This window comes from Accipiter gentilis, chromosome 2, assembly GCF_929443795.1.
Source record: "Accipiter gentilis chromosome 2, bAccGen1.1, whole genome shotgun sequence".
NCBI lineage: Eukaryota > Metazoa > Chordata > Aves > Accipitriformes > Accipitridae > Astur > Astur gentilis.
The window spans coordinates 8,564,418-8,591,326 of NC_064881.1; the positions used below are offsets into that span (position 1 = coordinate 8,564,418).

Genomic DNA, 26,909 nt, shown 5'->3' on the forward strand with positions numbered 1-26,909 from the left:
CCGAAGAGCAGTTACTAATTTTTTCCAGTCTCCAGAATGTCCTTTACGCCTGTATGGGATTTCTGATGGGGCAAGGAGTTTTGGGATCCAAGCTATAAACTTAATGTCATCAGCACCAGTCTCTGCTTACTGCAGTTCATCCTTCTGCCAATACTCGAGCAGATGCATGGAGAGCACTTCAAGAGAAAATGTTTTTCTAAAGGTGCAAGTGGTCGGGTTGCTGAGCTCCCCGGGGGGTTCATAGCCAGGCTGTTGTGCCTCTCTCCTTTCCTCTCTTTGAAGCACATTTAAAAAAAATTTTAAAAAGCTGAACTTCATTTCCTGAAAATTCCTTATATCCCATTTCTGGTCTGAGGACTGTAACCCTCTCACGGCTCGTATCAAGGGGGAGGTGACTGACAGAGGGAGCTGGGGCGGTAAAGTACCTTGTGGGCGCTAGAAATTGGCTGTGCTGAGGGGAGAGCGATGCTCTGAAAGGGCGCAATGAGTTGTCCTTCTCCCCTTACCCCCTGTGAGTAACCCATTCTTCCGTTATGGTTTTAATATGCATTTGTAATTACCTTTACTAAATAGCACACCATAAAGCTTTGGTTATATATTAAATGTAAACTGAAAGGAATGTAAACATATGTATTGTTAATTATAAATAGATAAGTAATGACATAATAGATACAAAAAGTCTTATTCAGATGTATCAGTCATTTTACATTATCCACAGATTGTCGCATGGTAGAGTAGATTTTTGTCTGAATATGTGAATAACTTGACTTGCGTTTATCTTTTTACATATTTAATAAAAAAATATATGTTAAAATCTGTCTAGCTCTAGAGACTATTCAAAACATTCTAAAATAATACTTTTCCGGTTTAAATATATATTTTTGTTTCATTAGTGACTGCATATGGGAGCAGGAAGAAAAAGGCAGCTGCTTTAAAAAAAAAAAAAAATTCACTGATTCTGTGTATGCACGTAGTATCTGTTTCCCCAAGAGCTCAGCAACAGTACCCCTTCTACAAATCAAAACCAAAAATGCATGTATGTATGTGCACATAAACACAACATTCTTCTTTAGGGTAAATGCTTTCCAGTTTCAGAGTACTAAATCTCTTCTTGTATCTCAGTTTTGATGCAGCAAAAGCAAAACTCGCAGCAGCCAGGAGGTGAAGAGAGTATTATAGCAAGGACACTGAAGCTCCCAGTGGACTTTTCTTGCAATGGCCAAGTATTCAGGGATGAATCTTCAGTGCAGTGCTTAAAAGCCACCTACATTTTAGATTAAAATATTAACTTTTTTGAAGAAAAGGGGGAAACTTAATTGTAATTTCACAGCTTTGATCTTTTGCAGAATTGAGCGATGTTGCTGCTAAATCTCCAAGGATTTGAGCCTTGGGTCAGGACCTCTTTCTGCCATGGGTTGAAGCTACCTGGTTGCGTGCCACCACCAGGAGGTCAGCCTGGGCCCCCCTGCTGCTTCCAGGTATCCCTGGGGCTGAGTCACTGCCCAGCCCCACTTAGGGAAGGTTTGTGGTAGGGGGGAGAAGGCTGAAGCAGGGACCAGAGGAGACCATTTCCAACCCAGGCACTCAAACCTGGGAGAGCAGTGCTAGTTTAGTTCTCTTCATAAGACTAGGGTGGAGGCATGTCTTTGGGCTAGTGTTAATGCTCAACAGCATAAAAAAAGACGTTATATACTTTGCAGTTCAAATAGTTGAAAATTTCCTGCCATAATGTTGTGACCAAAAAAAAATTGTTGTTAGACTGTTAGGTCATCTACATACCGTTACCTGACTTCACAAAATAAATCTGTGACCATGCAGCCCTATGAACAAAGCATTTTTATTCTTGTTCATTGAACCGGTTACCACCTAAGATGGCTAACAATTTGATATATACACTGTGCAATACATGATCTGGTTTTATACTTGTCTTTATAGAGATTGTAGTGACAAGTTGCTTTAAAAAGGAAGAAGAAAGTTATTTGCCATGTCTTCATAGGGAACGTGAAAAAGCTGGCCGGAGCTTAATTTCCTTTAAAAGTGATAGCGTATTTCTCCTTAGAAAGGTACAAGTGCAGGCAGGTTGTGGCAGTTCAAGTTTTATAATTCATTTAATGAAATATTTCAAAATACTCCATTACAGTGCATCAAATCATGCCACTTCTGTGACCCTTATTTCCAACTGTTCTGTAAATAAGTGCAAGGTAGAGGGAAAAGGGAAGCCTGTCCACAGAGTTCCAGTATAACCACACTCAATCCAGGGGTATTTTTGTATATTGTATTCTAATTGTTATCTCGTCAGGACTTCAGATACTTTTGATGAATGGGTTAAATATAAGCTGCTGAAATAGGTGAGACTTTTGTGGCAGCGTATCTGGTATTAGATGCAGTATTTAACTTCATCAAACAGTGAGACTGCTGGGTGCATGCCTACATCAGAGTCGTCATTCCCCTTTAAACACAGTCAGAACTGCCTTTTTTAGCAACCCTCATTAAATAAGCAGCCGTCAGCCTTACTCTAAGAAAGAGAGTCCTCAGGCAGTTAGGGAGCACCTCTGCGGAGACCCCGTGTTCCCTGGGCATCGTGCAGAGCAGGGGGACGGCCACCCCGCTGGTGGGGAGGAAGGCTGGAGAGATGCCTCTTGTTGCTCCAGCTGCTGCCCTGGAGCTGGACCGCAGCAGTGCCGGAGGGTGCAGGAGCCCTCCCTTCCCTGCCTGAGTCTGCAGGGCTCAGCAAAATCTCCAAACCAGCATTAACAGGGTGACCTGGGACCTCTGCCTAACTCAAGCCTTAAGCTGCCTGAACTGTGATTGTAGTATGATGTTTATTTGGGGGGTGGGACCCCCCAAGAGTCAGCCTTACTGACATTGTGGTAGGTCAACTATTGTAACAGGTAGTGCAAACTTAAATTGAAGCTGTTCACGAAGATGTGACTGGTCGGTCCTCAGCTGAAAACAGAAGTTACTGATGTAAGGGTGTGTTAACTGGGGAAAAAAACAATCAGGCCAGTGATAAAGCTGGAGAAATGGTCCAAGAACTGAAAAAGGTGAACTGAAGGCTCAGCAGCTCAACAACTACGCTTCTGCCCTGCTTCTGGCAAGCAAGATAGTTAACTAGTTAATAAACATGCCAGCCTGTCAATCACATCCCTCTGTGCAAGAAATGTAATCTAATGCTTACCTTGGGAAAAGTGGACAGATTGTTTCATTAGTGCTTCAAGGCCACAAAGTCCCTCTGGCTAGGGCAGTGTATGAAAAGAGATGAACCTCAAATTCCTACTCCTTCCTCCAAGGCATGCAGAAAATCTACATATATTATAGATGAAGTGAGCCATTTACATCTGCATGCAAATGTGTAATGTTTAAAAAAAAAAAGCTTTTCTTGTCTCTCTTTCTTTTGTTTTGTCATTATCTAAAACCACAAGAATTTGTTTCAAGCACACAGGCAAATAATGATTTGCTTAGCATTCTGCACTTACAGATGAGGTTTGACTAACTAGTTCACAGTGAAATATGAGAATCCTCAAAGGTTTGTTGGCCAAATTTATTCTCAGCTGGTTACCTTTGTAGGGTTGTTTTGGGTTTGTGTGGCGGGGTTTTGGTAGCAGGGGAGGGGCTGCAGGGCTGGCTCCTGTGCGAAGCTGGTAGAACTTCCCCCGGCTCCAAGTCGGACCCACCTCTGGCCCAGGCCGAGCCCATCAGTGATGGTGGTAGCACCTCTGGGAGAACAGATTTAAGAGGGGAAACCTGCAGTGAGTGGGGGGATTAGAACGTGAGAGGAACCCCTCTGCAGGCACTGAGGTCAGAGGGGGAGGAGGTGCGCCGGAGCAGGTGGATGCCCCCGAAGATGGCCGTGACTCCATGGGAAAGCCCGTGCTGGAGCGGTTCATGAAGGACTGTCTCCCGTGGGAGGGACCCCACGGTGGAGCAGGGGAGGAGTGAGGAGTCCTCGCCCTGAGGAGGAAGGAGCGGCAAAGACAACGTGTCATGAACTGACTGCAACCCCCATCCCGTCCCCCCGCACCACTGTGGGGCAGGGAGTAGAAAATTTGGGAGTGAAGTTGAGCCTGGGAAGGGGGGGGGGGGGGGGGGGGGGGGGGAGGCGTTCTAAAGGTTTGGGTTTATGTCTCATTATCCTTGTTTTGATTTGATTGGTAGTAAATGAAATTGATTTTGTTTCTTCCCCAAGCTGAGCCTGTCTTTTGCCCGTGACCATAAGTGGTGAGTGATCCCTCCCTGTCCTTGTCTCAACCCACAAGCTTTTCTTTATATTTTCTCCTCATCCCAACCAGGGCAGGGGGAGTGAGCGAGTGGCTTCATGGCACTTTGTTACTGGCTGGGCTTAAATCACAAGGGTATATTGCTTGTTGCTACCAAAACATCAACGATGTGCTAGAAAATAAATATAAAGGCCAGCTACTGCTGTACGGAGCCTGCATTTCTGACAGATACAGGTCAGCTGAGACTCATCTTAATGCTGGGGAAAAAAAATGAGAAGTTTCAAAACCACTTTACCCATAGCTTTCTGAGCTCATTCTCTTTTCTTCACACATTCATTTGAGGTGAGGAAAACACTGAATGTGCATAAGCCCTTCAGGAGGTTGTATGGAAGAAATGAGTTGTAAGAAAATAAATACGGAAAATGAAGCAGGCACAGATGTCAGAGTGGGAAGGACATACAGGGAGGGTTTGCATTGCTGGGGTCCCACTGGTGACTAGGCCAGGCAAAACCAGTGCTGGTTATAAACCCTCAAGGATCTCATGTAACCTGGCATGGATTTACCCAGGACTTCGGACACAGTGAGTGAGGAGGAGGAAGACAAAAGCTTCAGAGAGGGTAGTAACACAGCATTAGTGAAGAGAATAAATACTAGCAGCAGAACAACTTGGTAAACACTTCTCTGCTGGACGGGAATCTTCCTCTGAGATGAAGCATCTTGCTGCATAGCTCATTGTTGCAGTGGTTTGGGTATCTGCAGTATTCTATTCTTTGGTTACTTCAATCAGATTAATTCCAACTGTTTATTACACCAGAAGAGCTGTGAATCTCCACGTCAAGTGTTACAGTCTGATCATAGTGCAGGTGTTCACTCTTGGACACGTTTCTTCAGGGAAAAGATGTAAATGTTCAAGTGCTCACTCAGCTGCCTCCCCTAAATAGAAATCATGGAGATTAGCAACCAGTTTTCTGCATGCTTCACAATTCACTATCTCTCTTCTCCTGGTCAGAGAAAGGAGGACCCAACCACACTTCTTGTGTACTTGGGGACCTACGAGTACATGGGGACCTACAAGTATTCAAGCAAGAGAGCTGTGGTCTTTACATTCCTCTTGCAGCACACTAATGGGAAGTTAAATCACTACAGACCAGATTCACAGGTGACATAAACTGTGATGGAGCTGGGACCCCTCAGTTAATAGCGAATTTTGACCATTCTGACCTCCCCTGCCTGGCCTGTATCAGTGCTGGGGTAAAATCTACTATGATGCCAATGTCTGCTGACAAAAGGCTTCTTTCAAAGAAAAATCCTTACATCCCAATGGTGTATCTTAAATGAAAAAATGTTGACCAGCTCCCTGTGAAATGAGATCTTTGCCATGCAAGGTGTTTTATCTAAAAGCAAACCCCCATTAAGATACTTTCCTAAGGATTATTTGACAATACTCTTTGGAAAAGAGGGCATTAACTGAGGAAAAATTAATTTAAGCAGTAATTCAGATGACAATAAATGACAAAACAGATACCTAGCAGACACAAAACTGTGCTGATAAGACTGAATGAACTGGAAAACAATTCATATCTCCAGCTTGGGAGATGCTAATAGAGGGCCAAGAAAAGATTAGAAATTGGGATGCCTATTTTACTTGTAGATTCAAAGCAAAGTTAACATTATTTTATGAATTCTATTTATTTCACTTTGCATTTTACCTTCTTTTTTTTTCAGTCAAGTAACCTTAGGAAGGAGAAAGGGGAAAGGGGTGGGAGGATTCATGCCATGTGGGTCAACTGCTACATAAAACCAGTCCATAAATATTCTGATTGTGATGGGTTTAAAGCTGAAACCAGTCAGCTACATCAGAATAATTCAAGCCACTGAAGCTGCTGCATGTGCGAAAAGGCCTGCAGTAAACTGACTTTTTTTTTGGTTGGTTGGTTTTTTTAAAATTCATACTGAATAAAACAATACACAGAAAGCAAGCCATAACTGAACATTCAGACTCCCGGACACTGCCCCAACTAGACAGCATAGAAACCGTTCCCAGACCCCATCTTCCCCCCACCCCAGTGCAGCTCTCCCATGGCCACTTTGAAGGCGCCCACTCACCACGCAGACCCCGTAGTGCACGTGGGCGGCCGTGACCAGCGCAGTGAACACAGCAAGCACCGCTTCTTCCATCCAGCCCAGCAGCCCGGAGATGGCTGCGTAGACCACCAGCGCCAGCGGGAAGAGGAACCAGTGGAAAAGCTCTGGCCGGGTGCTGCTCATCTGGCAGATGATCATCTTGCACTGTCGGAGCAAAAGGCGTTGGGTGAGAAGCGCTGGGTCAGCCCAGGGGTCTAAGCAAAAGTAAGTCCATTTTCTCTCCAGGTTGCTTTTGATGAGGGGAAAGCAAGGCTGGAGTTCAAAATGGAGCTTGTTTCTGATGAGAAAACTGCTATAGATACACCTTTATGCTTCACTCTCTGTGAGTCTTAAAGGACTTTATTACAAGTAATTTAAAATACACACTCCTTTTCTGGGGACAGTGTTTTGACACACTTTGCTTTATAAGCTGAAGCACATCTTCACAAAGGGGGAGTTTGTCTGACACCTCATGCTTTCACACGGGCTCATAAAGTTGTGATCCCAAATCAGATGTGCCACCACTTAATCACTGGGAGAGGAGCAGAGTGGTATTTTAATCACATGGTGTGACAGAAATATATTCTGGTTCATTGTATAGAAGGGAGGGGAGGTAGTATATGCCACTTTTAAATCCTGTTTTTCTTTTCTAGCACTGCTTCGTGTACTAAAACACTATTTTCTTGGCTTGATCATGGCAGTGGACTCCCTGGAGGTGTAGCTGGGGGCCCAGTGAAAGGGATCCCACTCAGAATGGCAGAAAAAAAATTAATATATGATGCATGGTTTAACTGAAAGCAATTAGCTTAATTTTACTGAGTTCTTGAAACGTAATAAGATGAACTCACTTGAAGTTCAGATTTTTAAAACCAGTTAAGCACAACTAAGTGTTTTACCTGGTTTAGACTCCTTAAGAAATGTGTTTCATATACACCATGTCCTTTACAAAAAAAAAGGGGGGTAGGCACATCTGAAATATTTTATCAATTTAAGTTTCACTCAAAATCTAAACGTGGTTAAAAACAGATTTTATGTATCCTGAAAACAGTAGAAGAATGAAAAATTCATTCCCTGTGCAGTGCCTGAAATCCAATGACAGTAGCAGTAGGAGTCTGACCGTAGGGGAAAAAATACTGGCTTTACTGTCTCTGCTGTGGAAACTGAAGAATGCAAAAATAAACCATGAAAAAATAATTAACTTTCAATAATGCAAGAAGTAAGCATTTGTACCTAATGTAAATATTTTTACTTAGAATACATTATCAGTATTGATTATGAATTTTTGAATAACACCAGTTTTACGAGTGCTTTGGGAATCATTCCAGAGGGTATCAGAAATTGCTAAAGCAACCTATATGCTATAATTTTTCTGGCTGAATAATTGCACCTGTCCAGACGTTGGATTTCACATAGTTCTAAACCATTATTACACCATGTCAAGTATGGTACTTGATTATTCATAAAGATTGCTTATTAGTATTTGGACCAATTCACCTTCGGTGTATCACAGGACTGCAAAACAGACTATGCTCTGCACTCCTCCCTCAATTCCTTATTCCCCCTGGTCCTGACGCACTGACTCATGCTACAAGTGAGGCAAAAACAGCATTAGGAGGTGAAAGAGCTGGCGTCTGGAGACGCAGACTGGAAAGAAAAGGTAAGGCTATGGGACTATGCCCTGTGCTTTTCCATCCCCCTCGCCTACACCTTGCAATGCTACCCTGGCCCTGCTGAATTTAAACCTCCAGCAGCTCTGGTTTGTGCCCCAGGGTAGGTCCTTAGCATCTTCTCTCTTACCATCTCCCCTGGGAGGTTCCTCCTGAGTCTGAGCTGCCCCTGCTCATCAGCCGGCCGCTATATTGGCCACTGCGGTTGTGCTATGTATGGTGATGGCTGGAGGTCCCCTCCAAGAGACTTACCCACTCCGTCCCCTCCTCCTGGACTCAAAACACGCGCCTCTGAGGGCTTCCTAAGTGGGAGCTGTGACAGTTGTGCTCTGTGGTGATTTGCTCAGACCTGGATATTTCTGAGACTTGCCCCTACGAGCAAATCTCAAAGCAAGGCCTGAGCTTCTCAGGCAAGAGTGGTTGCCAACCCGTCGGCAGTCCCACTGCTGGCCGTGGGGACTGGGAAAAGAAGTCCTCCTCTCATGGATAAACAGCTTTCCTTTCTTAGGCCTCAGAGGCATTTTTGCCTTAGTTTAGCCAAAAACGCTGGAAATGGCCTGTCTTTCTGCCCACTCCCAGGAGGCCGTCGCCTTCCCTACTTGTCCTGACATTGCACGGCTATGAGGCCAGGTCTGAGACCAGGCATTTAGCCCAGAGGATCTGCTGGGCAGCTAAATATGTTGTGAAAGGCATAAGAAGTTAAGATACTGGCAGGTAGAGAAACGTGGGCTGCAGTTTGTGGTCTACAGAACAGAAAATGGAAACCCGATGTGTCAGACTATCATGGAGAAGAAAAGCGTTGCCATGACAAGCCTTACTCTGATGCTGGAGGAAACGTGCGTTCAAGGGACCAGAGGAGGTGAAAGGAAATACAGGCTTGTTTTTCATTTTTAAAATGTTATAAATTCCAACTAACACCCATACATTTTTAATGCTTGCTTTTAAAATGTTAAAAATTTCAACTAACACACATACATTTTTAATTCATGCGAGCCTCTAACACTGCAGTAGATATTTTAGTAAAAGAAAAAAACAAGGCCTGAAGAAATGCATTGCACTCAGTGTCTAATAAACTGCAGTCTACAAAGAAACTTCTGGTTTGCCTTACTATTTTTCTTCTGCAAGCATCCTGCCACAATTGCTCTCGGTTGGTTAAGATGTATGTGCAGAACCTGCCAGCTGCCAAACTCTGAAAGCACTTTCCCCACTGGTATGAAATAATTGTATTTCTCATTACGGAATCTACACTGTTCTCTTAAGAAAAAGGGGTAGATTAGGTAATGAAAAATGCATACAATAAGATTTATACATCTGAAAATAACCAAACTTTTGTGAGATTAAGCCCCTAAGATGGAACTGTTTGTGACCCTCAGAAACATACATTTATAGGGTACATCTAGCAAACATCACAATTATGATTTCTTTTCCATCCCTGAATACAAACTTCTAAAGGGGTTATGGTTTCTCTTTTAAAATCCCACATTTCTAAAGATATCTCTCATAACGCAAGGCATTTCAAGCCTTTCACTTCTTAAGTTGGCTGTAGCATTGCTCAGTGACACAATTTTAGATGGCATTGGAGACTATTTTCCTCAAATGACACGAGTCACTATCCCTTAGGGTATCTTAGCATTAAATGGACGAACACCTTTCTACTTGGCTGCAGCTCCCTTGCCTCTCTCCTGGCAAGAAGAGAGACAAAGGGCCTCCTCCAGAGAGGAAAGCCCTGGGTTAACTGCAGTGCTCAGCATTACTGTCTGGCTCCCCATGTTGTTACTTCAGCGAAGTTTATGTTGTCTCATAGGCATTAAAGGGGGGAAATCGGTCACAATGATATGGTATACGAGAACTGATCTGTGGGCAGAGAGCCATCGCAAGGCCCCTGCACCTCTTCACATCTTTCCCTAAAAAAATGCTGTCAGTGGTTCGGCCTTATTCTGACCGGTGAAGGGAAAATGTGGGATCAACTGAACTGCAGGATACAGGAATACACGTACCACACTAATGGGCACAGCAGCAGCGCAAGACTACAACCCCCCTACTCTTGCTGGTAAATCTGTGCCTGTGTTATGCTGTCTTTGCCTTAGACAAGTCTGCATTTCGGCCTATATGTGGGGGAATATCTGTTATATTTCTGGAAGTAAGGCCTCCCTAGGGTTTTTGTAAACCCTCAGAAAAAAAAAGAACCCTCATAAAAATGTTATGCTGTGGTAGAGTAGGTATTGCAGTACTGTAAGTGTCCCTAGTCCAGACAACCGCTGTGGTGTATTTTTATAAGACAAAGCTTAACATAGAGGTAGAAGAGCTGTGTAATACTGCAGAGTTTTAGCTACAGTTTCTGTTCCCTTCTGCTTATTCACATAAAAATAGAAAGCTATCTCTAAATAGTACCACCACCACAAACATACTTACAATAACATTTGAGAAAGCAACCCCAAACATCCATAAAAACAATCTTGGTTGCTTTGCTAATATGTTGCCTGGAGATAAAACCACCCAGACTGTAAGAAGAATGAACAGCAACAGAGGTGACACAAGAGGTAGGAGTCCTTCATACAAAGAATCGTTCTTCAGTGTTTTCTTTAAATGTGCTCTGTAAATAAATACAATGATTTTATGGAGTAAGAAAATTTATCCATTCTATTTCTGCACAGTAACTTCATACTCTAGCCTAAACTCAGCCCAAGAATTCATCTTGCAATACAACTACCTGTGCAAATGCGCTAGATACCCAGACATTTTACAAGAAATTGTAGGATACCCAAGTAACGTTTATTTCTGGGGTAAAATTATACTGGCTTATTCACATAGCTTCTGGTCAGCTTCACCCACTCATCATTGCCTGGCAATGGACAACTAAGCTTACACAAAGTGAGCTGCAGTACTCTGTTGTAGTTGTCATCCAAATGCACAGCATGCAGGCTTGCTGTGAATTCAAAATATATATTTTTTAGAGGACGAAACTTCTGACACGAGGCATGAAATTACTTTAGCCAATATGCCCCATGTTTTCAGTGGCAACAGAGTCAAGCACATAGCTGGCAAGCGTTGCTATTGTTTAGGTCTAGAGGTGATGCTGCTAGAAAATTCTGTACTGTTGCCAAAGTACAGCCTAAAAGGGAGGCTTTCTTTGCTAATTACAGTACAGGAAGATTAATGATGCGTTGTGTTTTCTTGGATATTTTAAGCTGTCTTTTAAAGGTAGTACTATTAAAGGTAGTAAATGAGTATTTTCTGTCAGCTAGGAAAAAGGTAACTGGAAGATCAATAGCTTGTGCATATATCTTGCATCTTTCTCATTCAGGCAAAACTCATTGAGAGGTTATAAAAGGAGTAGGAGGTTTAATTTACTGAAGTTCACTATCATTAAACCATTCTTCATACCAATAGTTCAGAAGAGCAATTCTGTGTTTGATGTGTACTGGGAAATGTCCTGTTTAAAGTATCTGAACATCTGTATTTATAGAAACAGCTACACAAAAATCCAATAAATATCTTTCTCATTCCAAAAAAGAATATTCTTCTGATAAAATAGCAACTGAGAACAGGCAGCAGGATGAAGAAAGAGCAGAGATGATCGGAAAACTCAAATCCCTCATCACCAAATAGCTTGTGTATGAATCCTTCAAGCAAACCTGACTGGATGTTTAAAATTACTGTGCTCTCCTGTTCAGAGGAATGATAAACCCACCGGAAGACTTGAGAGAAACTATGTTGAATGATGACTTGAAAAGGAAAACACTAAACAAAAGTCCTGACATCAGAGGAAAGAAAGCAAAAACTAAAAGTTCATCAGCGTAAATGCTGCTACTGCCAGGGGCTGACATGCCCAAGCTGCTGTCCTCCTTCTTCCAGTCTTCCCTGAACCAAAGTCCCTTGCACCACTGGTCCCCAGCCCCCTCCCACTGCTGCTCCCAGCACCCTGCCCCAAAGCCCAGCCTTTCTGCGGGTTCTCAGCCTTTCCTGCCCCACAATCTCCTGACCCTCCACTCTTCCTGCCCCAAATTTGGGGGCTATTCATGCTTTTATTAAGTACACTGAGTACTGCAACATGAAAAGGGCTGTGTAGGAGCGAGGTGTTATTGTCTTATAGTCTCTCCAAAATCTGAATGTTAATATTAATTTCCACTAATTCCTCAAGACAGGCAGTGATAGTCCCTCCTCCAGGACACTTAGGACCTGAGAGACCTGATGTGACAGATGAGTGAAATGAGCTAGCAAATACTAGTGGAAGGCAGGCAGCATTAATCAAAATAGGCCATCAGAGTATAAACTGGCCACGTATAAAATTCCTAGGTGCAGCAAGCCAGCTCTTAGATGTAATCACAGCTTGCCACCTGCCTAGCTTGTATCTGACAGCAATTATCTGCAGACTTCATACAGAGAAGAGTTTTACAGAAGGATCTGGAAGACAATAAAGTACTTCATGGAGTGCAGGCTGATAAGCTACAGAATTTTACCTAGGGCAGGTAGAACTTACAAATCACATTTGACTGCAAATAAAATTCAGTGTTTTTAACTACAGAGCCTTCATCAGTTTACTATGCAGGACCAGTGAGTGCAGTGTGAGACTGTCTGGAGAATGGCAAGTGAAAGGAAAAGGAGAGGAGTTACAAACATGGAAAAGAAACCAGTTAGATTCTAAAAATTGACCAGAAAAAACTTTTACTACATTATCAAGTGGCTGAAAGAAGCTAGGCTACTTCAAGCATTACATTTATTTCTCAAGTGAGGAAACCATTAAATATGTAGAATTAAATGGGAAGGGATAGAACTTATTTAATGTTAATTAACTTACCTGTGAATGTTGTATAGTGTTTGTGGAAATGAAAGAAATAAACTGAAGCCTGGAAGAGAAAAAGATTAATATGTAATGATTTACAGTCCTGCTACACTGATGACCTCAGAGTTTTCCCATATGATAACAGAGCTAGTGTGCTATTTTAAAAATGACTCAGTATTACAGAGACTCATTAAAGGATACGAACTGAGTTTGGAGGCTTTAGGCAATAATAAAACCTTCCTCATTTTTCCAAAAGTTAGCTCCTAGAAATAGTTGCTGATACAGATTTTCTTGGGTAATGAGTGAGAAGACTGGGAAGAATTTTAAAAAGGATGATGTAGGCAGTAGGTAGGATCAGTTATTTGTCATACAGGTTCCTCTGCTGCACCCAAGAAAGATCACGGCCCCATTTTGCATGAGCTGCTCTCTGTTTATGTAGAAAAAACCCAAGTCTGACACCAAAAGCTTTGCAATGGAATATATAAAGACAATTAACCTCAAACAGTGCTACCAGGGAAATAACAGGTTTATAGTTCAATATACTAAGGTCCAGTTAATGATCTGCTTTGCTGATACAATGGCTGAAATTAATTCACTTTCACGATATGGCCATCATTTGAATGAGTGAGGGGTTTTTAACTGTTTTTTTTAATATAGCTGTGACCTTTCTGGAGCTCAGCTTTAACCCACCAAGGACAAGGAATTCACCTTTGGTGTGTCTCTCTGCACTGTTGCTGGTATTACCAACAGAGCAGCCAGCAGCCCTAGAGCTCCCTGAAGTCCCAGTTGTACCCCGTCTAACACCCACACCCAAAATACGTTGGTCCACCCAAGGGTCAAAGACCTCCAGCAAGAAGTGGAAGTTCAAGGTTTAAACAAAAAAGCCACAGTATCAGTCAGCCTAACTGAGTGGAAATACGACTTTTTTTAATCTCTGTGTTTCCCTGCAGAGCTTTTTGGTTTGGGTTTGGGTTTTTCCCCACTTTCTGTCTATTGAGGGCTTTTCCCTGGTCTGTTTGTTGCTTGGAGATTGCTCTGCATGGCTTTTATATTATAAGGCATGACGATTGGTCTTGGTGCACTAAATTAATACATAATTCCTATTTTGTTATGGGCAAGAAAAGCACTCTGATGTTGTAAACCTTCTGATTTTACCTTAAAAAAACATCTCATTTAAGAAACACAGTGTACTGTTTGTACTAGAAAAGTAGCAAACTTTAACCTCATTATTAGAAATAAGGAAAAATAAGAATGAATAGAGGAAAGAATTGATTTCAGATGACTTTGTACTGGGGCTAACATGGCATAGCAGAGTCTTGAGAAATGTCAGTGTTTACCATTCAGTCCTCATCAAAGACATATCCAAGTGTTTAGCACGCTCTGGCCACAGTGGCAACTCAAGAGAAGGAAAACTAAAAAAAGCAAGAATAGTGGAGATCAGGATTGTTGGAAAACAGAAGAAATAAAAAGGGATGCAATAGGTAATCTATTTCTCCAGTCTTTCTGGTTATCTTTTAAAGAGGAGGAAACAAAGAATTGGAAAAAAAGAATATCCAGCCTGTAAATAATTTCAGGTATTGCATTTTAACATGTTTACTTCTTGGTTTTGCTTTTTCAAACAGGTAAGATAAAGAGCTCTGCTTCTTTACCATGGCAGAAACTCCATATCAAACAGCTGAAGGATATGCAATTGAAGTAATATCGCAAGTATTTTGTAAATATATTTCTAAAATTCACAAGCTTAGTGCCTTCAGAGTGATCTGTGTTTAATGTGCACTCCCGTTTTAGCTATGTTTTCTATTAGGCAGGGAGGGCTAGTTCAATAAAATCTTGAGTTACGTACAGCAGTTCCAACATCTGTATCACATTAGAGCAGACATGAGACAAAACATTGACTCTTGAGGTTAAATCTAAATTTCCTGCTGCAATCCTGAAGTTTGATTTGTTAGCAGCAAAGCAACCGAGAGGAACAGAAATAGAGACTAGAACTAGAAATAGAATTCAAAGAGCAATGGTTGCCAACAATTTGTTATTTTTATGAAGTGCCATTTTAGTTAGAAATAACACACTGACCACAAACAATCCCCCAGCTAACTAAAAGCCACTTTCCGAATGGGGCAGTTACACCACTTACTCCTCTGTATTTTTATATGACTTCGCTTTTAGCAGAGCAAGAGCTGAGGATGCAGTATGGAAAGCAAAGGGTGTTCCCCTATTTCTTATGGGATTTTCAAAATTCCATCATTTCCTACAACATGTTGCTTTCCCATCTTTTTTTAGCTAAGGAGGCCTGGCTTGGGGGCTGCTTTTAGTAGTCATTAAGTCTGCTTTTTAATTGGCATTAAGGATCCCATTGTGCCCAGGAGCTAAACTGCTGCTTCTGCATTGCTGCCATTCCCTGCTGGTCTGGGGAACAAAAGGTGCAGGCTGGAAAGCAAACCCACTGCTGTCTCTTTGGCGCTCAGCCACCCAGGCACTACCCAAGTGATGATGATGGAGCTTTTTTTTTTTTTTTTTTTTTTTTTTTAATGTCCTAAAAGCACTTATTTTATTTTACAATCATTAAAAAATCAAGTTTAGTGCATTAGACATTTTTAACACATTACAGAAAATATAAGTACTCAAGTGTTATTAGAAGTATTACTGCTGTTCCAGTACTTTTTTTTCTCCTTTAATGTTTCCCCCTGTTTTCCAGCTGATTTAAATTCTGAGACCCAACTGTAAGCACACAGGCCTGTATTAAAGGCAGAAATACTGAAGCACAGATGGGTGGCACAGATACACACAGGAAATTCTTGTGTCACACTAGGCTGAAGGTATCAAGCCCAAATCCTTGGATTTAGGTACAATCCTATGGTCAGTCCTCTGCTTTGCACTATCTTGGCTCCCTTTTCAGAGAAATAAGCATTTGCAAAGCTCTTTATCAGGAATTATTTTGTCCATATAAAAAAAAGAAACAAAACCTAAAATACAATGCATTCAGAAATTCAGGATTAGAGACATGTCAGAAATAAAGGCATTATTATCTTGTTTTCCAAATATATATATATACATAAACACACAGATACATACATGCACATGCGCAAATATATATATACACACGTGTGTAAAAGGCATCAAAAAGATAATTCCCCTCAACTTTAGTGAGAACTTCAGATTTCATTTGGTGCTTTCAAATTTAATTCCAAAACAGTAAGATGTTGTGTGATATTGTTGAGTGAATTAAAAAAAAAAAAAAAAAAAAAAAAGCTAGCATCTAATGGATACCATGGTACATTTGTCCCCTATGTTAGTCTAGACTAACAGTGTTGTATTTAAGCTTAGTTATATGAGGGCATCTTAAACCCTCACATAACTAAACTTAAAGACTACTGAAGACCTGCAGACAGGTTGTTCCCGTGACACACTGCAGTTACTTTGTGTGGCTGCCATACCTGTGTTAATTTAGGCATTTCTACAAAATACAGACTTGCTTATTGCAGAGAAAGAGAGGGTACAGCCAGAAACAAACTGCTGACACTATTGTTGTTCTAGAAAATTATTTCAGTAGCCAACAGAAGAGCCCCAGACTGGCGGTCTGACAAAGGTAGAAACCCTACCACAGGTAGCCAGCTTCCTGAATACAGCAAACTTCACAGACTGTAAGCACGACTAAATAAAGAAGCAACTCCAAGTAGGTAGCCAAGACACCTAAACCACTATTTTTAAACAAATCATACTGCTTCAAAGGAAAGACATTTTTCTTAGCTGTTTATCTCCTCCGCACCTTTGCTATCATAAATCGCATTTGTTGGTAAGTTCCTGAGAAGTGAACCATCTTTACACTGTCCTAATAAAAGCACTGAAATATTATCTGTTAAGAATTGGCTTTTCCTGATAGTTAAAAGTTTAAAAATGAGACAGTACAATACAGGGATGTAATTTTAGGTGAACACTGCACTGGAAACTGCGGTAATTCATTCAGGAAAGTACCCTTCCATCCCTTATGTGCTCCCCCCCAAAAAAGACTCCCCAGAGCATTCCTCCCATTTGGGAGCAGTGAAGAGGTCTGTGCAGACCTTATCCTGGGCGTATTGCAGAAGTTGAGCTCCATAAAAATCAACTCTTTAAGACTAGGCAGTTGTGGTTGCCTTTCAGCCTACAGATTAAATACTATCACCCTCTTCTATCGTTCTTCAATTGCCCACACCTCCACATGGCCTTCCTCAGTATACTGTTTGGCCTTTCTTTTCCCACACCTCATCATAGTCAATGCTTGCCTTAAAGAAATGGGATGTTATCATTTACCTTTTTTAGCCACCAGACAAAAAATTAAGATTAAAAATCTTTAGGCCTCAATATTAGCTTGGAAAAATCTTTAAATACTTTTTCCATGTTTTTTCCAAATTTCATCCACATTTAGAGCATCTAGACACATGAAAATATCTTAACACACTGAATGTTTAGCACACTGATCAGTGCCTGGAAGCAAGCTTCATCAAAAGGTGAACATTTAGAAGTACTTGTAACTAGAACAGCAGCTTTTTATGGAACAGTGTGATTTTCTCAGGCATGTCTTCAGAAGAGAACTCTTTTAATTGTTTGTGCAAGCAAATAACTGCATATTGAGCTGTCCCCTAACTATAAAATCATGTTTTATTATTATATAAAATGGCAAACTTAGAACCACTTAGTAAATGGCGGGGGGGGGGGGGGGGAAGCTTAGAAAATGAGTATATAATTTTCAGACTTAATTGAGCCTGTAAAGTCTGAAAACATTAAGCAATTTAAGGACAGATGAAAAATGCACCCAAACAGATCTACACTGTATGAAATGATTTTACAGGGATTAAGAGCACAGTGTAAACATGAGCATTGTCTTCAGGCACAAAGTTGATGTATGTTTAGCATCTAAGATACTTCTTGAGTATAAAGGTTGTAAAGGGATGCATTTATCATCCTTGTTGATTTTCTACTTATTTTCAGTGTCTAAGGAAGCACACACTGCAAGTATCTCTCTTGAACTGAGCTGTAAGCGAACAGTGTTTGGAGGGATTTAGTACAGGCTGAGAAATTAGTTTATGGATGTAGACCCTTCTTTGATGTAGTTCTGTTCACACGTCATGTACACATCATTCTCTTTTTCTGGGCACAGCAAGAATTGAGCACCAGAGAAACAGCCTTTATTTGAAAACCCCAGGCTGGCTTCCAGAAGGGCTGTACCAGGTGAGCTCTCTTGATTGACTTTCTTCTGGAGCTCCCACTGCCCGTGAAATGACTCCTCACAGCTAACATCACTGAACCCACTCCCATTTGTAATTAGCATCCTGTGACACTGCTCTGCCTCTGGCCTTCAGCGCTCTGGTTTTCTGGGTTATTGTTCTGACTGGTTCAGATGAGTTACTCCAAACATGAACTCAACTGCTTTTTATATATATCTCAAGTGATAGGTGAGTATTTCACACCCTTTACTTCAACGAATTCTCATACAATCTGTCACAGCAATGCTTTAATAAATGTTAAATTGGTGACAGACACATAGAAGCCAACTCATGTTAACCACGCATTTCAAGCAAGGCTAGTCAAAGCCTGTCGGAGCGATAACATTTTGAAAACATATCACTTAACATTTAATCATTCAACTATCCATCAGTAAGGCAGAACCATCAGCCACTTTGCAATGGGAACTATAGGAAATCACTACAGAATGATTTATCCGTACAAGGCAGAAACAATTTATGATTTGACCGTGGCCTCCTAAACATATCTGACACTGAAAAAAGGACAGGCTGCTGTATGATTACCCACTGCAAGGACTTCTGTGCCCTCCTTTGATACTTAGGATACAGGACACAGCGTAAGGACAAGGCACTGTTTTAGATGGGTAACTGTGCTTTCCCGTTATGACAGAATACAAATATTTGGCATGTTTCAAATGTTGTGGCTTGGTCTCATCATCAGTTTTTTGCTGCTATTATGTTTTGATTAATGTATTTACTCCTCATTTTATATACTTAAGTAGCTCAGAGAAGGAATGAACATCAAGGAACACACACTCTGCAAATCAGCACAGAACCCAATCCAATACAAATCATAGGAAAAAATTCTGAATGCTTTGGCCCCATCTCTAAAAGAAAGTTCAAGTTTCAGATCTCTGACAGATGTTAGCACTTCATTCACATTTCATGTTCAAACCTGTACTTTGAAAATTTGTCCCAGCTCTGCCACAGGCTTCAATAGCCAGATCTGGGCACTATTGACCACATAGCGTGGACTCAAATGTGCCACCATGTCTGGATTACAGACCTGTTTGCCCCATGTGCCACACACTGATGAAGTACAACATATCCACTCCATGCTTCAGTGGTCCTTTAACCACAAAGCCTATTCTTGTGGTTGCAATTAATACAGAGGAGGAGCAGGAATCTTTCTGTGCATCCAGGACTCATTTTTCCAACCTGGCTTCCTAAGGCATAAAGCTGACGTGATAACATTTTGCTTGTTTGTGTGCATCCTACCATAACTTCAGAGCCCTCTGGTCAATTCTGAACAAATTTAATAGATTGAAAGAGATTTCCAGTAAGTTGCATGGAAATGAACAGGCAAGTAGAGGACAACAGACCTATAAATGTCTCCAATGAGGAGAGGATTGCAGCCTGAACTCAAATTTTATTAGACATTATAAAATCTATCTCATAGAGAGCAAGTATGAATGTCCCAAGAATAGGAAAAGCTTCAATCACAACATGTACCTATTACAGGTCATTTAATTGTAATGTGAGACAGAAAGTATCATCAGTTAGTCACTCTGCTCCCTGAACTACTGATGTTTACTTGTCAGTGAAAATCTTCTTATGAAGTCTATACCATTATTTGTGGTACTAGACTTTATGTGGGGAACTGACTGTTTTAAAATGCTTATTGTAAATATTTTATATTGCGCTCAACCTGACAGCACAGTGACAGGGAAGGCTAGGCATTCGTGATACCCTGGAGGGGTGAAAATAAATGATAGCTCTCACCCCAGTGCTGCCCTTTGAAGGGACCCTAGTTAGCCAGATAATGCCATGGGACAATTGTGGTTAAATCCCAAGAGAGGTTTTGGAGTGTCATCCACAGGAGCCTTCCTGAGAGCAGAATTAATTAGCTCCAGCTGAGGACACAGGCACATAACTTTAGAAAGGTCTGGCTGCTTTCATGCTAGGAGAGGAAAGACATTTCTGTCTAGCAGCCAGGACAACACACTCTGGAAACAGGAGAATGGCCTTCTTCGTTTGTTTGGTATCCAGCTAGGTGTGCGTTTTGAGGCTTCAGGGTGGAATTGTGTTCACTGCCTGTGAAAATTACAGGTTTCTGTTTGCTGGGTAGCTGAAAAATTCCCATAAAATACTACGCAGAAGTTTCTGTGCTTCACAGAGGAGTCCTCCAAGGTCACTGTTCAGCAGCCCAAGACTTGGCCTTCCTACAGGTGTTCACAGTCTGCTAGACAGTTCCCAGGGACACGCATAAAGCTCTGTCTTGGGAGGCCTTCCTAAAACATCTAATCTAAACACCGGTATTGCTGCACTTTTATGTATATCTTTGTGTGTTCTGGCACTTGATAAAAATTCCATTATTTTCAGTGAGTGAGCATCACCTGGAGATACCACAGATTCCTCTGAGGAGGTGCTTTTGCAGAGTTCATCCTTAGGTTATATGTGGGCTATTCTTTTTGTTTTTTTCCCCCAGAAACTCCAGGAAAGACATCTGAAAAACTCCACTCTTGTACATCTCATCTGGATATCTTCCCACTACAGAAGGTACTAGCTAAAGCCCAGCTGTTCTCAGAGAAGTGATGGCTCAGCAGCTGAACTCCTGCTGTGTACAGAACAGTAAAAGCACGAAACAAATGCCAAGTATTGATGGAGCAGCTACAGGTTCATTGTTAGAAGGACCACTAGTGACTACTAAATGCCATCAGATGGTTAAGGACAGCCAGTTACAGTTTAATAGCTCCTCTCGGGGTCCTGGGAAACTAACTCGTAAAAAGCATCAGAGTCTCACTACATTGCTTTGGTTTTTAACTAGCCACAAAGGCATGTAACTGAGCATGCCAGAGAGTGGGCTCTGGCATGGATCTGGCTGAGCAAGACACACTTGCTGCAGCCTCTGTAAGGAAGAGAATAATTTCATCTTCTTGGCTGCTCGGCCCTTGGTGTAGGGTAGACCAATATTTTTGCTACAGTCACAGTGGGGTCCTGCAATTTACTGCGAGCTTCTAAAAAGTTTATATATCCATACTCACTGCACACAGATTAGCCAATGACAACCACCTTAATCACTACTGCTGAGCTGAGAGCCAAACCTGTGGCGAAATGGCAGTGCTTTCTGGATCAGCGTGATCCTCAGTGGAAGGATTCTACTTTTTTAATATTTAAATGTAGTGTCTGTTTTTAAGAGGTTGACTAAGCACTGTGCCAATTTTGTAACATGGAGTCAACCAAGATAATTTCTTGCAGACTTTAAACCCATATTTAACTATAATTAAGATGCAAAAGTTGCCTTATTAATGGCATTGTGGATAGTGTACGTAAGACAATTTTTTAAAGAAATCTTTTGGCTCTTACTTATGCCTACTCTGCTTGGGACAATGATGGAAGAAATACTCAATTCTCTGCTCACGGATCCATTCTTCCAAGTGTACCACATGAGACAGAAGCAGTACTTCTTTCTAATGCTAATGGCATAGTCCATCAAACCTTGCTTTGCAGATGTTTTTGATAGACTATGAAAAAGGATGCTCGCTTCTGCAGATTTGATGACATTGACATGCTTCCCTACCACAAACCTTCCTAATATGTTGGACAGTTTGAATTAAACCTTCATCCATGGCTTCCCAAGCACAAGGGAAGCCATCAATGTACTCACTGAACGGGCTGTCGTGCGCCTTAGTGACAGGAACAAAAGCAGCGATGTGCACAGCACAGAACGAGCCTGTTCAATGGACTAGCACCTAATGCCAACGCAGGCCTAAGCTGCTGCTTCTGGGCGAGCCAGCACCCATCCCTTCTGGACCTGTGGTGCTCCTTCGAGAGCACAAATCAGTCCCTACCCCTCAGTGCCCTGCCAGCCACCAGAGGGCATGTTATAGCTACACCTCTGGCAAGCTGAATAATTCGTTGACTACTGAAGAGGCAACCACTGTCTTTTTCTCCCTCCTTCCTTTCTTTTCCTCTGAGTGCCTAAAACAGGCCTGACAAGGAAAAGACTGTACAGTCTTGGTCACACACGGTCAGTTTTATACTCTGGGTAAAGCACAAAGGACTGTCAAAACCATGTCCTTGTACACGCTGCTCATTAGAAAGCACAGCCTGAACGCAGGGTCCTTTCCAACCTGGGAACTCCGCGAAGCACTGCTGAGGCTGGAGGCGGTACCTGCTGAAGACTTCACCATGGGGAAAGGGTGGTGAGAGCACATGTCAATGCAGTGGATTCAAAAGTCCCCCCTGAAATCCTCAGACGGCTCCTAGTTAGAGTTGGTGCTGGGTAAGCACCTATATCCAAGTCCTCCATTTGGCTCAAGGACTGAAGACATTTCTAGACGTAAGTCTAGACTGTCTGTGTCAAACAGGTTTTTTGGTGTCCTCATCACTTGTATGCTCATATAAAAATCCCTAAAATTTATATGCTAATTCCTTCACCTTCCAAGCAACACATCAAAGCCGTTTTGCATACACACATTTTTAGCTAAGACTACCATGTCTTTAACTCATTAAAATGTAACTGCTCTTGTTCTCAGTCTAGCTATAGCAGTTGAAAAATGTTCAAGGCTTATTTCAAACTACACTGACAGTATCAAATAATGAGCAAATAGGCTATTGCTGTGTATGAAAAATGCATCACTTCTGTTCAGAAAGTAATTCTAAAGAAGAGCTTAGAAACCACTTGGCTTTTTTTCAGATTTACAGTTGTGCCTCCTAAGATTATTTAAATAATACCTTTATTCCTTCTACCCATAATGTTTTGGAGCATGGTGTGCTGCAGGCCAAAACATTAAACTTTTATTATCTGTAAATGTGAGCAACATTTTACCCAAGTGATATGAGGAGTTCCTGAGACTTTGAGAGCCAGCCAGCCAGCCAGCCAGCACACAGCACTGAACTGCACACGCAGATAAGGAACATTTTCTATATTATTGTGTACAACATATATGTGTATATGTGTACAACAGATAGCAATTTGGTAAGGAAAAAATTTTCCAAAATTATCTGTTTCCAGTATTAGGTCTTTTAAAGAGCTATTCATGTGGGTTTTTGGACTAGCCAACACTTACAAAAGGAAAAAAAATATATGAAGGAAATATAAGAAATATCTAATAAAAATAATTAAAAAGCAGTGCAATTTTGCATGGATCTGGACACTTACCTATAAGCAAGATTACTAATGCATCTGTAATGTAATAACCAAACAGGAAAGGCTTCTGCCAGACTTCCACACCAACAGCACCAGTAAGCAGATATGCTGCTATTAATACCTAGAGAAAAAGGATAACATATTTTCAATCCTTTACTTCTAAAGGTACAGAATTTTGCTTATCATCTTAATACAAATGCAAAAGTAATAAACCCCTGTTATTTTCCTCCTCTCTCCACTTTACAGGACCTTATGCTGTCATCCCAAAACAATTACTTCTAAGCAGTGAAGCAATTTCCAGGGTCACCAACAAAATTATTTAAAACGTAGTTCATACGATAAGCAAGTAACTTCCCTGCTAATGTGTGCACCTGTTTGAATGTGGTAAGTCTTACTGACTTACCTTTTCAAAACACCCAATTTCTAAATCCCTTCTGAATTGCAGGTCTCCCCACTGCACATGCACTTTCTTGTATTTCCATACAGACTACAGAATTAGCAATATGTGGTTAGTTTTGTAGCTCAGCCTCCTGAACGGATCGTATCAGAACAACTGAGAGGGGGGAAAAAAACATCTAAGCTCACCTGAAATAATAAAAAAATTCAGTTGAATGCGATGAAATAAAAAGAAGGGGCGGGAGCTGAAGTCTTCCCTGATTTTTGACACATAACATTGTTACAGGACACAGAAAGAAACAAGCAGTCAAAGGTCATTAGGAGCAAAGGACTCAAACACGACACTCGTGAGTCATTTAACATGCCGAAGTGCCACCAGTTTCAGTAGTGATGTAGATGTAGTTTCTACTCTCTCGTCAGAGTTAATTCTGTGATGCAGCTGAGGTCAGAAATCTTAATGCAGGCAAAACCGTATTATCTCCTATCACTGTAACCTTCACACCCATCATATTGCTTGCAGCAGCACTGCCTACTGACAGTTTATGGCACAAACTGTTGAAGCTTTACCACGTTAGGTGTGTAACGTGCAAGTGCAGTACTGAACGTGATACAGCGATTCCCAAACCCTTGCGCCCTTGACCCCACCTCCTCAGGGGACCCCCTCTCCTTTGAAACCCATTCCCTGGCTTAGCCCAGGCCACCCACTCCCTGCAGCCCCTTCTGCTGCTGGCACCCAGCTAGCAGGACTGCTGCCCCGCTCTTTCTCTAGGCTATTTTGTTTTCAGCTGTTTAGTTTTGCTATAGGACTCGTAAGGAGCTGTGTGTTTCATTTTAGATGTCTCAGCCTCCTGAACTATTCTAGACTTGAATTAACAATGAACTGCAAACATTTACTTCAGCTCTAAATTATTAACTATGTTAATTATAATGCCATTTAGAAGACTGCATGTTCATGTATCTATTCCCAGGTAACATTCAGTAACTTTTATTTTTTCTGTTCAATACAGCTTCTCACTCTGGGATGACAGATATTTTACAGTTTTAATTGTACAATAGATCTTAATACATTTTTTTTTAGAATACTCATTTTTTTACTCTATTACAGTTTTTCTTCATTTTTAACTTTAACAAACCCATTTCCAGTCTTCTAAATTAAATTAATTGCTTTAATTTAAAGGTACACTGAAGATCTTTTTTCTAGATAACAGGTTGCTTAACATCACAGGTTAGTAGCAGAACACTGATGTCCATTAAACTCCCTATTACACTTAAATATTGCTATATTTGACTTCACTTACTTCTCTGTATCTAAAGTCAAGATTCTTGCCCTATCAGTACATAACTTTAAAAAAAGTTTTGCTTGAATGGGGCACTGCAGAACTGGATGGTTGAATTGCCTCTGCAAGAACAAGCAGCACAACAGATCTGCAATGGAGAACAGCAGGTACTAGCATGAGAGTTACATCTTGGGCCACTGAAGACAGTGAGTCAAATTTTGGTCTAAATGAAGGATGTGTATAATGGGTTTTACAACTGACTACAACAGAGCTAACATTTGGCTTTCTGAAGAAGTTGCATTATGTTATCCATAAGACATGACGGATGGACTCCTGGCCCCATCAAAGTTGATGGCAAAACTCCAACTGGCTTTGATGGAGGCTGAGTTTACCCTCACACGTTGAATTCTGAACAGACTTTTTTTGTCAAGTGATAAAAGAGGAACTTCAGTATCATCTGTTAATACAGTCAGTACTTTTGGCAGTGCAGTCATGGGTATCGCTGCCAGATGTCAGCACACCTCTAGGAACAGGAGCGTCTGTGCAACGGGCTCTGTCAGGGGAATGCCCTGCACTGGGATTTGGTGATGCAGCACTCAGAGGTTGAGATTGCCTCTTATCTAACAGATGTTATGATGGAAAACACTCTTTGGCTTCAAGTTTTTGGTGTGTTGTTTTTTAAGGACTCGTAACTGAGATCCTGCTATCACTGAAATCAATAACAATAACCACTTTGACTTCACTGAGGCAGTCTCAAAGACCTCCTTTAGAAAGCTGGAAGGACGAGAAAATGGCTGGGTCCCTTGGTCTAAGGTATATTAGCAAAAATTGAAGATTGCCAAAATTATTAGACAAAAGCTAAGTATGTTAATTAGCTGTACAAAATTGTGACTGTTTTTAAAGGCACTGCTGGTAAAAAAAATAATTAAAATGTACAGCAGTCTTCCTAAGTGCAACTGAATAATTCTGCTTAAGAAAAGCCAGCCAAGTTTTTTATTCATCTCTCTGGCATCAATCAGTATTTTTCAGATATAAATCTATTCTTTAGCAAGTAAAAATAATTACAACCTTCTGTAAAATGAGAAGTCCAAATTAAGTAACACAAGTAAGGATTGTATAGCAAGTTAGTGTCAGATATATACAATCTTGGATTCCAGCTCACTGCAGCATCTGACCAGGCAAATTTTTGGCTTGTCAAGGCCTTATCTATGAGGAGGCAATATTACTTAATGCAGACAAAAATCCAGCGTGGTGTTAATTTGTAGGCGCTTTGATATGGCAGCCTATGGCTGAGCAGCAGGACAGCTGGCTTCTGAGCAGTGGCTCCCTGCATTGTCATGGCTTTGTAAATCACAACAGTCACTTTTCTCCCCCTGTGAAATCAGAATATTACTTCTTTAACATGGCATTGGGAGAATTCTATATAACCATAAGGCAGTACAACTCCTGAAAATCTCCTAGCTTCTAGTCTTTTAACTGTTCTCTAAAATACCTGACTTTTTAAAACCACCATCTCTTTCATCTCTTTCCACTACTGCAGGTGTAAGTTTTGTGACTAAAATGTTCTAGACTGTGTGTGTATCTACATACATTTTTTTCCTCCCTAATGATTTACCCTTTCTGTTTTACAAACAGGCACATTGAGTATGCTGTATGATGTACTACACGGGTTCTCATCTTTTTTTAAAATATACTGGCTATGCTTTTAAATTCTTTATGATTCTATAAAAAAATTACATTAATTTTACTGTAATATTCAATTTCACTAGCATATTCCAATAGCATTAATTGTTCATGTGTTGAAATACTTTCCATTAACACAGTGCTCAAACTGAACATCTAGAAAGCAAAGTAATTTTAAATACAAGGTTACTTTTTTCCTCTGAAAATAAATACAATGCTTGCCTAAAAAAAGTAAAACCTGACAATTTCCTACAAGTCATTTCAATAGGAGTTAACTTTAGCATGATGTGTAATTTTTCCATGTTAATTTTTTCTTAGTATTTTTTCTTTCAATTAATAGTTAAAGGTGGCAAATTTAGCCTATAAAAATATGGGGCTTATATGTTTTAAA

The 26,909-nt window shown here is 41.0% G+C and overlaps 1 protein-coding gene across 1 annotated transcript in view; it reads right to left on the reverse strand.

Moving 5' to 3' along the window:
- Window positions 1–4,141: 4,141 nt before the first annotated feature.
- Window positions 4,142–26,909, reverse strand: part of LOC126050131 (ethanolaminephosphotransferase 1-like) — a 59,332-nt gene continuing 36,564 nt past the window's right edge. Inside the window, exons 6-10 of the mRNA XM_049827619.1 lie at window positions 23,175–23,283; window positions 12,807–12,855; window positions 10,421–10,601; window positions 6,324–6,506; window positions 4,142–5,150 (exon numbers count right to left, since the gene is read on the reverse strand). Of these exons, the coding sequence (XP_049683576.1) occupies window positions 5,085–5,150; window positions 6,324–6,506; window positions 10,421–10,601; window positions 12,807–12,855; window positions 23,175–23,283 (588 nt within the window). The 3' untranslated portion in view covers window positions 4,142–5,084. The remainder of the gene's footprint in view (window positions 5,151–6,323; window positions 6,507–10,420; window positions 10,602–12,806; window positions 12,856–23,174; window positions 23,284–26,909) is intronic.